Genomic DNA, 13,676 nt, shown 5'->3' with positions numbered 1-13,676 from the left:
GCTTCGCACCTCATAGTTCCTTACTCTCTCTGTCTTTCCTTTTGAATAAAAGTCACTGAATAAGACAAGTGGTTTGGTCCTGCTGCCAACCCTAATCAGGGTTACAAAGGTTTATATCACCTTGCTGGTGCCATGGCTCTTAGGTTTACTAAACAGTCATTACATATTGGAGATGATTGCAATATGTCTACGTTCATTTTAATACAGATAGCATTGAACATAAAACGATGCATTAATTTTCCACTAAACCTTTACCTGAAATAATTGTCCAACAAGAGAGCAAGTACTCAGATCTAATGAGAGAAGCTGCCTTCTGATATATGAAAAGGAGAGACCGAAAATAATGTTTTCTATACTGTCTGTAGCTAACATTTTTGAGGAATATCCCATGACAAACATATTAATTTTGGAAAGTTGAATCTTGTTTCCCACATAATTAATTATCAGCAGGGCTAACTAATAACACTTAGATTAAAAAAGATATGATAGAAGACATTATACAGAGATGGAAGTTTGCTTACTTTCTCTCACATGGATTTAACACCATGTTTTCTTAGGAAGAATTACTATTGTCTTTGTGAAATAATACCGGTATTACACATTCTGTATTTTTGTAGTATTTCTAAAATGCCCACAGTGCTGCACATTCATGGGAGTACCCTCTAATTAGGGGACTAATTCCACAGCCACTGAGTAAGGAAGGGGCTGGTGGCATCCACAAAGACTAGCACAACAGAATGCAAAACTGATCACTTAAATCATGTCGTAAAAACATTAACAGCCAAAAATAATAAGGACCTCATTTCTTCTGCACAATTCTTACACTCGTATTCAATGCATTATATTCACATTATGCCACAACTTTCAACACACCCTGATCCACGCCATTTGCTCCCTTCAGTTGGACAAATTTTATGCATTTAACAAAAAATTCCAGTGCTCATTATTTTAGTGCAAATAACTGAACACTCCCCTCTATGACTCCTTACATCTGATGTAAAAAAACCCCAAACAACAATAAAAGAGCAACAAGACATCAAATTTGAGTGAGTCACATGTAACTCTCTCTTAGAGCTAAACTATCTTCCTTTGTATTAGAGACAAACAAGGTTTATGATGAATTTAGTTGTTGTCGCACATAGGGCTGTAAATCAATCTTTGTAGTCCCTCTAAATATTCGCCTAATTTTTTCCATTTTTTTTATTCAGTGTCTAGACTGCATTTTGGTTTTCACATTTTTTTGTATTGGCTGAGGGGGGGAGGAAGAACAAAAAGACATGCTACTAGAAGTAATTCAGCAATTCAGCTTATTTACAATAAATTCAGGATAAAATACATAGTTTGGAAGAAATTAGAAATCCACAAAGGTATTTAACTGATGATCTCTTAGTGTACAAAGTGGATAGTGCTCAAAAAGTGAATAAGAATTCATGCACGGAAAACACTGCCAAACATCAGATTTCAGACTAATTATTTTCACCTGGCAATGGTCAGTGCCACACGTTACAGAGGAGTATTCAAGGGCTCAAACAGCAATTTTTTTGCACTGTTTCCCCAGTCAGAAATGGGTTTAAGTTATCAAATATAATAGTTTATGTCTTTTCCCAGGCTCCTTTCTAATACACCACTGAATGTTTCCTTTACTCGAGACAACATGCACAGGCAAAAAACGTTCAGGAAATGTACAAGGTACAAAAAGTGTATTTCCTATGGCATAAACTCTGAAGAACAGTTAAGCCTGATGGGAAAAGTACGTGCTTTGCATAATACTTTTTCCCTGGCAGAGATAGATGTCATTACTGGTTCTGAACTTCTGCTTTGTCTACTTTTATTATACCCTAACTCTTATTTCAGGCAAGAGATAACATTAGAGAAAATGGTGCAAGGGTTACAATATAATCTCATTTCTGCTGCATCCTATTGGTTATAATTTTCCTTTTTATTTCCCTTCTCCCCCGGTCCATTCAAGCTATTTGAAAAAATTAATTACATTTCACTTAAGGATAAGAGAAAATAAGATCATTGTTCTTCAGGATGTGCTAGGGACCACGTTATCTTTAATTTCTAGTTAAACAAAATAATTGAAGTTCTTGAGTAGAAAAACCAGTTCATTAGTTCCTCTCCAGAAATGTATTTATCACCATGTACAAAAATGAGCATTCAACGTCACTCTCATACTAATACCAACACAAAGAGTAAAATGAACTTTCATACAAAGTACTTGTAAAATGCTTTTTTAAAAATTATGATGATTTTAAATTTTCCCCCTCTAGCACACAGTTACACTAGAAAGGTTATGAAAGCCTCAGGAACACTACCTGTACTACCACAGAAGCCCTATTCATTCAAACCCCCTGCATGCAAAAAGCTCCAATCATTTCATCGTAACACTGCTGTGTGCAATTAGCAGCTGGCATTTTGATTTTGACTGTGCACATCGCTAATAAGCTGTGATGATATTTTGCGACAAAACCACTGGTATTAATAAGAGTCCGCGTCCCAGTGGCAGATCACACAGCAGCACCTGAGCAGCAGGAGCTTTACCCAATGTTTGCTAACTGCGTGTTGGAGAAATCCTCCTTCCTCACGAGTGACCCCTTCCTCCCAAGTTTTTCCTCATCTCCATCTGGATATGTTCATGGAGATCTCTTGTATCACAGAGCTTACTGGGAAGAGTTTCACCTGCCAAACAGGAGGTCTACATGCTGCAGGGTGAACACATCCTCAGAGACCTCTGAGCCTAAAGGCAAACTTTTCAGTCTTCAACAAGGAGGAGCTTATGGGAAGACCGTTTGTCATAATGTCTTCACAGCTTCACCTGTCCCCTGCTAAAATATTTCTCTGTGGGTACCATTCTCAGGTATTTCACTCACAGTTTTGATTTCCGAGAGCTGCAGGGGCACGAATTTCCCATTTGCACACACAAATGTTAATTTCCCAGTAAGCAACTGAGACACCTCCAACATTCAATGAATGTAATAGTCCCTTCCATGAAGAAGCTACATGAGAATGTGTTTCTCTCTGCTAAATCTTCTGGAAGCAGCAGCACTCGTTCAATCAGTTACTGACTCAATCAGTTGCTTAACTACAAATACAGGTCTTTCAGCACAGGGGCACCAGGCGTAAGGCTTTGCTGTGCCTGAGAAAGAGAGGAATTAGCTGTATATCATCACTATATACGTGATATGTGCTGTAGGGGCAGCCACCAGTCCAACACAGTTTGGATACTATTCCAATGACACCCACAAAGATACTCCACAAACAACTTATATTAAAGGGGCCACTTAAGACAGCATCTTTATTATGGAGGGTAAATCTCCTGTCCTCACTATCTCCCAGAGGAATTTCAAGCACAAGGATATTAAGATGCATGTTGGAAAGTCAAGGGAGGAATCCTGTACAAATTTAGAAACGGGACTCAGATCTCAAATTGCAGTCGAGGTTCCTGTCTATAAGTTTCTCCCCTTCTACTGGGATATAAATAGCCAAGCCACTGAATAGCCTGAAAAGACATCCAGCTTTGAACTGAATACAGAACACCAACAGGCATTATAAATGTAAAAACTAATGGTGAATGTTTATGCTGTGGCTGAAAGAATGTTTAAGTGGATTGTCATAAATTCCTAAGTGGGCTTGAATTTATGATCTCTTATGTTCTTCCCCATCCTTTCAAAAAGGAAAAAAAGCCCAGTGCATTTTTAAATATTTTGTTGTATCTTTAAACAAAAAATCAAATCAAATGAAACAGAGTAAAAACAGCTCACTACATGGAGAAAAAATATCACTAGAAGAAATCAGGCATGTTCAGATGATTGGTAATAATCCATATTAATTGGTTCAATATATTTTGCATTGACCTAATTATGACAGGATACAGTGTAAAACAAGTGTAGAATTACATTTAATAAGTTAAATAAATTTGAATCGGGTATTGATTCTGTTTTTCCACACCTGGAGTGTTCTTACTTGCAAAGGCATTGGCTTTATATTTCTAATAAGCATCAAGGTCTGGCGCCAGTTTAGCTTACTTATTCACAGAGATTTGAGGTGAATGCAAAAATTACAAAACACAGTCTCCACACAGCATGGAGTCACACACATTCATACCAGCATGCAGGCACACATTCATACTGGGTATAGAATTTCATTTAAGAAACCTGAAGGCTATTAATTTATTTTTTTTTCAAACAACAGATCATATACAAGAAATTAGCAAATAGTCAACACAAGTGTTACTTTTGAACCTCCTGATTTTCTATCAAACCTTTCACAAAACAGCTAGAATAGATGTAATGCTGAAAATGCAAGTCAATGACTTTTCTGGGCAAGGGAGGAAAAAAACCAAAAAACCCCCACACCCCACAGTTGACTTTCCAAAGCATCTGCTAAAATACTGCGATGTTTATAGCCTCTGTATTTCATGGAAGTTACACAAAAGCTGAATAAACCATGTCTTTAATAGCAGCATTTTAAATTAAATATTTATTTATAAAAATCAGTCAATCAGCAGTGAAAGACTAATCTCGGTGTCTATCCACAGAATAAGAGGAAATTTGTTTTATAGTTAAAACATAGAAGATCCCCTCCCCAGACCCTTAAAAAATGTGCTCATTTTTTATTTTTACAAACAAGAATCTGAAACAAAAAAACAGGGAGCCATCATTGTATTTAAATATAAAAGAAGAGTTATTGTAATGTTCTCAGAAAAACTGCACTTCTTTTTCCATAGCAAAGTACACTCTATTCCTCATTTGCTTTGATTTTAACATAAATCTGACTCTTCAGAGAAAAGATGAGATTTAATGCCTGCCTTATGTTATTCCACCACCTATAAATGCAACTTAAAAGGAGTTCACTTCGCCTTGGTAAGACGAAAGCTTTTTTACATCAAAGCATGCGAGGCAATATACAGATTTGCTGCTATACCTCTCACATTTTGATTGACTAAAAATCATGCTTTAATAACTTTTTATCTGTTACAGTATTAACCATAATCAGTCAGAAAAAGGGCACTTTATTTCAGGGTAGTTATTTATTGCAGTAGTCATTAAGAAAATGGATCTCACTAGTATTGCTTTGCTATGTCTGTATTGAATAGATAATGCCATACTGTTTCTAACGCAAGGAATAGTGTATTTTCTGGCTTTACTGATGTATTCTACCCACTCATTGGAGAGTAAGACATTTTCCATTACACCTTTGGTTACGGTTACGCTTTGATTGCAGAGAAGAGTGGACATATTGTTATAACCTTTTCACACTAAACAGAATACTTATTTTCAATTGTACTTTTATTTATGTAAGCGCAATGGACAGTTACTGCGCACTGACTGCAGAACATTAGTCTGAGCGACCCGAGTTGTTAGCAGAGAGGTCTGGAGAGGTTCACAACACAGGAATCTCAGCAACAGAAGTTATTTAAAAACCTTTCCTTTAGCTCTTTAAAGCTTGGCCATGTTTTGGTGTGGTCACATTTATATAGGCAAAACCCACATTTCTTTGGGTCAGTTTTTAGAGCTGCTTTGATACATTAATGGAAAAGAGAGACTAACAAAATGTGTTATCTTCAGAGTAAAATTACTAGGAAAAAAAAGGAAACGAAGAGTGAATTTTTCACCAGCTTCAGCATTAACCTCTAGCTCTTTTCCTGACACCAATGCAGAATTGGAAAGAAATACTGAAAAAATTTTCAGTCCCTTCCAAAATCTTATAGCAGAGGAATACGGTTAAATAACTTTAAGCATCTTATTTTTGAAATGCATCTGTTTAAACAGACTAGGATTTTCTCACATCCAGTAGTAAACATCACTTTTTCCAGATTATCTCTCTACTATTTCGAAATTTTGTAATCTGTAGTCCTTCCCTGTTTTTCATCTATTTGCACTGGATTATTAATGACTATTGATGATAAAGGCAAGGAATTAAATTTACCCTTTGTCCCCTATTAAATCATGTTTCTGTATGTGAATTTTTATGTCCCACAAGTGCTGTACCTATAGAAGAGGTAATAAACTTGAAGGGACGCCCTGAAAACTGTAGGAATGAAAACAAACAAGCTCACATCATGTTTTGTTGGGGTTTATTCTAAAATTTCAAAACTTGCCTCAAAAAACTTTTTCCAAAAGCAGATAGCCCTCCCTCCAAATATCTACAGGATAGGAATGAATCATTCCCAGTCAGAGACAGGTTTTCTTTATGTGAATTTTTGTTCAGTCCTTATCAAACTTTTATTAGGAGTTTGAAACAGAAAGAGACTGATAAAACTTCTCACCCTATAAAAAACCAAGATAGAAACTAAATCCATGACATTTTAATGCATAAGAGTTTTTAATCTCATTTTTGAAGATGTTATCTGTCCATTTAAACATTTCTCTGTTTCTGCAACCCAAACTACCAGACTCAAGGTAAAGTCAGAAACTGGCCTCACAGGAATGTGATGCAAGCAATTACTTAGCTATTGTTTTGAGCTTTAAATGTGCTCTGACACGTGATACGCACAAAATGCAAGAGATTTTTATCAACATTAATTTGACATAATAAAAAAATCACTTAAATACATATTAGACAAAACTGTAACTGTATTTTTCACCGATTCAAACTGACAGCACTGGTACTTCTTAAGCTATTCAACCTCACTTTTTTTCCAAGGTTTCCCATGAAATGTGGTGACAGACCGACGCATTTTATCTCTACAGTGATACGTGACTTTAGAAGAAAGCATGCCAAAGGCTTAGGATACCACCGTATCCACTTTGTTTTCAAAGGAAAAATCATATCTATAGACAGATCCATACCTATAATCTCCTCTATACTTACCATTATTGTTCTTGTTGTATGGCTGGATGATTCTGGAAAACAAAAGAACCACAGCATATTAGAGTATTGTCTTTATCCATAAAAGCCCTATTTTCTGACGCTCACCCTGAAGGCTGAGATGCTACTGTTCAGCTACAACAACGAACATATCAGAAATGCAGAGACTGGAGAGATTTCTCAAGAAACGAGCATGCGAATCATCACTGGTCCTGAAAATATAGGACCAACTATAGTATGCTGTTAACTGCACTCATTCGCTTTGCTTAATTATCTTGTTCTGCAAGAAAATATAAAAATGGAACTAATTCATAATTCATGTTTCAAGAAGTGCCTTTTTTTTTTCATTTTGCTTTTAACATATGGCATCATTTAACATGGATGATTAACTCTGCAGAAAAAAATACAAATAGTACCAGCATAATTCCATTACTATTCCCGTTTGAAAAAAAGCTTTGTAAAACTAGATAATCAATTTTCTGAGAATTTTGAGATGGATTCTCAGTTTGAAATTTACAAACTATATTGAAAAGTGTAACATCCAGGAATCTTAATTATTCTCTCCTATATGATAAATCGGGAATCAGTCAACTGAACTCATGGTTATATTTATACAAAACTTGAGGAATCATGACCAGGCCAATAGCTAATATAGACTTCATCCTGCTGTTTAAATTAAGTTACGGTTGCTTTTTTTCCCCTCAAGGACAGAAATCTCATCATCTTTGGCTTTAAAACACTACAGTTGTCATATTACAGCCATGTTCTTTTTTGAAGCGGTATAACTTCAGCAACTAAACATCCTCCTAATCAGTTAAAAAACTGCAAGAAAATTTGTTGCTGTATCAGATGCAAGGTGATGCTACTAGCAATCTCATAGACTTGCTCAAAAATTTGGGTGAGATCATATCCGCTATAGTACACAGAGCTCTTAAGGCAGAGACACGTAGCAACACTACATGCAATTCTGGGTAAAATGTATACAATTCTGCACAAATTCAATCAGCAAGGTCCCAATTCTGCAAGTGAAATAAAGATACAACAATTACAATGGGTTAGTTATTCTTGCCCCAGTTCCAAATTGCAATTCTTACAGGGTCCCAACTGGCATCACTTACACAAAGAATTCTCCAGGGACTTTGTTATCGTTAAAAATAGTATTAAAGAGATTAAAAGGACAAGAGAAAGAACAGCTGCACACCTGTTTCTGAAAAAATGGTAATTACACTCTCAAACTGGTGTTTCTCTTTCATTTTGAGCAGTCATCTTAACCAGTCTGAAGGTATAGTTCAATCACAGATAGAAACAAGAGACAAGCCATTTTAAACATCTCCAACTATTTAGAAACTTCAATCTGATATTCAGCAGTAATTCCTGTATATAGTTTACATTTACGTTTTCACGAGTCTTCATCCTTAATCAAATCTAGTTTAAATAAATAAAAAATTAAATAAATACAGGTATCAATAACTTCCCATTGATAAAGGTTCTGTAAAGTGATAACCTACCTAAAGCCACCAATATTTCATAGTTGTGAGCTCCCCTCCCAGTCTTCTTTTCCTCTCTTTTTTCCCCTCACAAAAATTATCATATATAAAAATACATTGAGGTTACCAGTCCGTCCCTGTAAGTTTTAAACTGGTAGTATAAAAATTAAATACTGTGACAGGCTACCGTTTCCTGATACCTGAATCTATTTGGCACTGTTATAAAGTGAGAGAATATCACAGTAGGGTGAAGAACTATATAATCTGTTCATTTTTTATCTTCACAGTAAAATTATTTTTGTTATTACAAGTTTATCTATTTTTTTGACATCCCAGTGAAATAACATTTCAGGACCTGAATGTTCCTGAGAAAACCCAGAGGCTGCATTCATGAGGGTATAACCACCTGAACAGCTCTTGAGACAAGGACTCGTTCCAATTATCAGGTTAAACAAAAAGGACAGGGCTTCTTCACTCTTGACATATAGAGAAGATACATTCCACGGCACTTCCAGTCACCCCCAAAACGATCAAAGTGGACAAACAAAAATCCACCCTTTTTATACTCAGATACTACAGTAATAAAATCTTCCCTCTTACTCAGAGGTGTTATGCTTTTGGCATAGGCTTTATATGCCAAATTTATAAACTGCGCTTAGCCATGATGTCCCAGAATACTCCGTCACCATCTCAGTTCCACAGACAACTGAGTGAAAGAGACAGTATCTCCCCTAAAGGGAACTGATGAACAGCTGAATGTACCTGGAGGCTGTTAACAGTGTATTTTTGAAGAATAGTTTACACTCTTAATGCAATGCCAACAGCTGTTAACTCCAGGATATTACCATATTGATAACCAATTAATAAAACCAAGCAAAGAAGCGAAGAAAGATCTGTTATATTTGTAAAGTAACCTCTCTGTGTTATATTATACAATATAAACATTTTCTTAGCTTAATTGCTGTAGATAGTGAAATATCGTCTAATTTGCCAAACGTTTTTTAGAAAGACCTGAGTATATTCATAAATAAAAAGCTATGGAAAGAACTATTTAATAAGCAGACATAGTCAAAAGATTCTAGGATCTAGCAAAGATTACTAATCAAGGTGCTGTTGTTACACAATTTAAACTCTTACATACTCTGATACCCAAATATTCAGATTTTAGAACTGAGGAGACACTGATTTCTTCCAGAAAATAATTACACCCTGATTTGGCAGCATTCTGACCGATGTTTATGCATGAACAAAACTTTGTTTTTAAGTAAGGAAGAAAGCCCTTGCTTCCAATTTAAAAGGCAGTCGTGCAGCATTCAAAAAGGTGTGTTTTACAAAAGATCTGCACACCCAGGCAACCTCAAGTGCAGCTTGAGAGCAACAGAGCTTGTTTAAAAACCACAAACGTCTTGGTGTTCAACAGAACGGAAGACAAAACTTTGAATTTTCAGTTTTAGCTGCCAAGTTTTAGAATGCCTTAGGGAATTTAAATAACCAGGCTCTGAATCTCAGTCGACACTTGGCTTATAAATGAGTTCTAGCAAATGATTCTGTGCAAGGCAATAATCTGTACTTGCACTTCTTCAGTACCAGAAAACTCCAAGATACAGAATGATTCTCTCCGTATGGCTGATGACGTGCCAGTGAAGGGGATTGCTCCACTTTAAACAGAAACGGTCAGACATCACCACTAACAAGGGGCTTTGGTGATGTGATGTGAGTAAATTACAGTAAATGCAACTTCAGTATTGACAAGATGTTTAGAAGTTTATTTTTTGTGGAGAAACTGATGCACCAACAGCAGAAACTACCTAAGATGCTCGTATGCTCTTCCTACAACATTTGAACTCAACTAGAAATGAATAAGTTGTAAAAAGAAATTTCCTCACATTAGAAGTTGCTTTATGAACTACACTGACCAATCAAGTGTTTCTCCCTGTTTATGGGCACTAGGAGACTATAAAATTTCCCACTGTAAAACTATTTAAGGCTAAATCGGAAAAAGTCCACTGCTAAGGGATGGGGCCAGCTACAGAATTATTTCAAGTTTACATATTATGCCTCAGCAACATTTTTTTTTTCCCTTAAGGATTCTTCAAGCCAGGACAGAAACCACATCCTTAATAATGCTCCAGTCCTTTTCCAGCTGTTCATGTGTTATATCTATATGTGCTATTCTTTAGACAGCGGGCTGATAGGGAACTTAGCTATCTGATATTCATCTTTCTCACCTATATTAAGAAAGGTGCCCTTTTTCTAAACCTTCCAGAATAAATACGCTTCAAGATAATGTCATTTAAGCATGTGGAAAATGAAGGCAGACAGGCAATAGCAAAGGTGTTTAGTTTAATCCTAGCAACACTCGCAGCTTATCATGGTGCATAAGACTAAAAAGAACGTTTTCACCGCGGATGGACCACCTTGTGAAATAAGCTGGGAAAGGAAGACTGTTTCATTATTTCTTCTCCACTTGGGTTCTGTATTTTATAAGTAACCAAACGTAATTGTTTTTTTCCCCTCACAGTTTGTAGCAACGGAACAAGTGACATTAAGTGTTACTTCAAAAGTATTATTAAAAAAAGATAGCAATATACATACATCTTATAATCATACTGAGTTTGACTTAATTTGAGGAAGACCCTTATTCTCGCAAGCCAGAAATTTGAAATACGGGAGAAACAATATACAGATGAGAAAAGCAAAAGCAAAAAACCATACAAAATCATCACAAAACATTTTCCCCAGATGCAGGATCTTTCCACTTACACTGCCAAAGCACTTTGTGAAGGTGCCTTCCCTACTGCATTATATAATAAAATTGTTCAGAACTATTGTTCTGCAATCACAGCTTACAAAAAATAATCCACCTACTTGACAGTAATCATATACAGAAGCACTTTAAGTATGAACTCCAGATCTCGCATCCAGAACACGTAATTCGTGAGGTAATACGCTGCTAATCCTGTTATCCAACAGCCAGGATTCTCTTTCTGCAACTTTAATTCTTTAAAGTAATGCTAGTGGAAAGCAGTGATTCCAGGAATTAGGTTCTGGTTATCTGCATTGTGTTTTGAATGCTATCTTAATTATAAAGTTGCTCTTATTGTTTGCTGGTTTAAGAGCTGATTTATACTGCCAATCAGAAAAGCCAGTGTTGCTGCAACTTCATGCCTACACATTACCTGCATACAAAACCAGAAACACCGACTCAGCAGCAGAAATGGGGCCATTCGCCATGAAGTGCCCTTTCCTCCATCTGCGATCCCAACACAGCTTGCTCTTTCTAACCCCTGCTGTTATCAGACGCACTTGTTACACTAGTGAATACAGAGATACAATGCTATATTCTTTTCATAAGCATTCATTTCCTTAGTACAGCAAAATGTATGCAGTGTGTGGCACACAAAGTGGTGCATCAAAGCATGAATGCAACTCTAGTTTTGTGGTTTTCTGAACCAAACATAGGCAAAGCAGCCTTCTAAGTCTTCTAAGATACATTTTTGAAAGGCAGGAAATAGAAGCAAAAAAAAAAAAAAGAGTAAAAATCCCCTATTCAATTTCTAGTGTACTTCCACCCTTGGAAATAAATTGTATTTCAGAAGATACAATAAGCGTGAGAACTACAGTTGAATGGAAATTGTGTTTTGACTTTGGCAAAACAAAAGCAATCACTCTATATTTGAAAAAACCCCACCAAACAGTGCTATGCTATGCTAATGCTTAGGAACAGTTCCTTCTCAGAGGAAATTCGAGGAAATATGGGTTTGCAGAAATGCTTTTTTGGCTCTTCCCAAGTCCTCTTGTGACCAAATTCATCGTAAAGAAGTCACACTGCTTACCTTTACCCACTGAAAAAATACTCTGCAGTTTTAGCGGTCTTCAGACATAGAGGACTCTTCTTTTATTTGTAATCAATGAACCTCTAATACTCCAGAGATAACTGTAACATGAATTCAATGTAAGCAAATGATGACTGCACATTTATCACCGCAATATAATAAATCATTTTCTCAACTTTAAGAAATTCTGCGGGGAAAAAAGAGATTTCTCTTCCATTTTTGGACAAAAAGACACACATTTAAATATGTTCCTAGTTCTTGATTATATTTCACATTAAGTCAATGTCCTTTGCATTGCTGGGGTTGGAGAAATGAAGACCAAAGTGGGGAGGAGGGAAATCACCAACTCACCATGAAGTTGAAAACGGAAGGAAAAACATTGTTTTAAAATGCAAAAATTTAAATCGAAAAAACCAACAGCTTCCAATGCGCAAGCATGAGATGTAGTAGCTTAGTTCTACAAATGATTGACAGTATCAGCAGTAACGCCCTGGTGTAATTAAGGGCTGTGTAATTTTCCATGCTGGATAGTAATTTTCTGGATGTAGTCATTCGTTCGTTGTTTCCAGTATCATCGTTCCCACCTCTCCAAAAATGAGACAATATACTGACCACATAAATGCAAGCCTTAGAGCGTCTTATTTTTCTACTAAATATTTAAAATTATTACTTCCAATCAGACACTTAAAATAGATAGAAATTGGCTACTCTTTTGCAAGCATAAAAACCAAAGGTAAAAAGGTTGTTAGGTTAATCTCTTGAGAGTCACAGATGACTTTAATGACTTTGTATAGAAAGGCACGACAAGGCGCTTACCATAAAGCATTTCATATCATGACATAAATACTTTCAGTAATATATGTTGGGAAATAACCAAGAGTCATAAACACCCTTTTCATAATCCCCTGCTTCTCCAGTAAGTGACAGTAACACAACATCAATTTTTCCGGAGATCCACTTTCCGTGCTCCACTTTTCCATCAATATCAGTGCATACATTTAAGTAGGAGATCTGTAGCCAAATATTTCAAAACATTTCCTGGCTATACCAAGGCCCAAAGCAAATTTCTGAGGAAAAAAAATGGCTGTGGAACAATATTTAACTTTTGATTCTCACTTTTGGGAAAAGTGGATATACACAATTCAACGTTAGTCCCACTTTGTGTTTCAGCATGGAAGAAACGGCAAAAGCGGATTCACATAATAGCTTTTTCATCACATCTCATTTCTTCTCTTGCAGTTGGAAATCACTGGTATGTAAAATGACGTTTATAACAGTACAGATATGTATATAATTTATTAATATGTAGGAGGAAATTTAAGGTTTTACTTTGTAAAGTAATGGACCGCCAGATGTGTTTTTGCATGCTGCTGGGCTGCCACTGCAGTAGAACATCTCCATCCCAACCAAAAAAAATATATATAACATATACATATATATAACATACATACATTGAAACATAACAAAAAAAAAAAAAAATAAGAACTATCAGACACCTTTGAGAAAAAACAACTCCCTCTGCTGAGAAATGCCATCCTAC

At 36.0% G+C, this 13,676-nt stretch overlaps 1 protein-coding gene across 7 annotated transcripts in view; it reads right to left on the bottom strand.

The window, feature by feature from the left end:
• Positions 1–13,676, bottom strand: part of MTA3 (metastasis associated 1 family member 3) — a 157,091-nt gene that overhangs the window by 21,209 nt on the left and 122,206 nt on the right. For all 7 annotated transcript variants that reach the window (XM_074579559.1, XM_074579560.1, XM_074579564.1 and 4 more), the window contains one exon: positions 6,817–6,848. In XM_074579559.1, the coding sequence (XP_074435660.1) occupies positions 6,817–6,848 (32 nt within the window). The remainder of the gene's footprint in view (positions 1–6,816; positions 6,849–13,676) is intronic.

The sequence above is a fragment of the Larus michahellis genome, chromosome 3 (genome assembly GCF_964199755.1).
Source record: "Larus michahellis chromosome 3, bLarMic1.1, whole genome shotgun sequence".
Classification (NCBI taxonomy): domain Eukaryota; kingdom Metazoa; phylum Chordata; class Aves; order Charadriiformes; family Laridae; genus Larus; species Larus michahellis.
The sequence above is the reverse complement of the archived record's forward strand: the minus strand, read 5'-3'. Positions and strand labels throughout refer to the sequence as shown.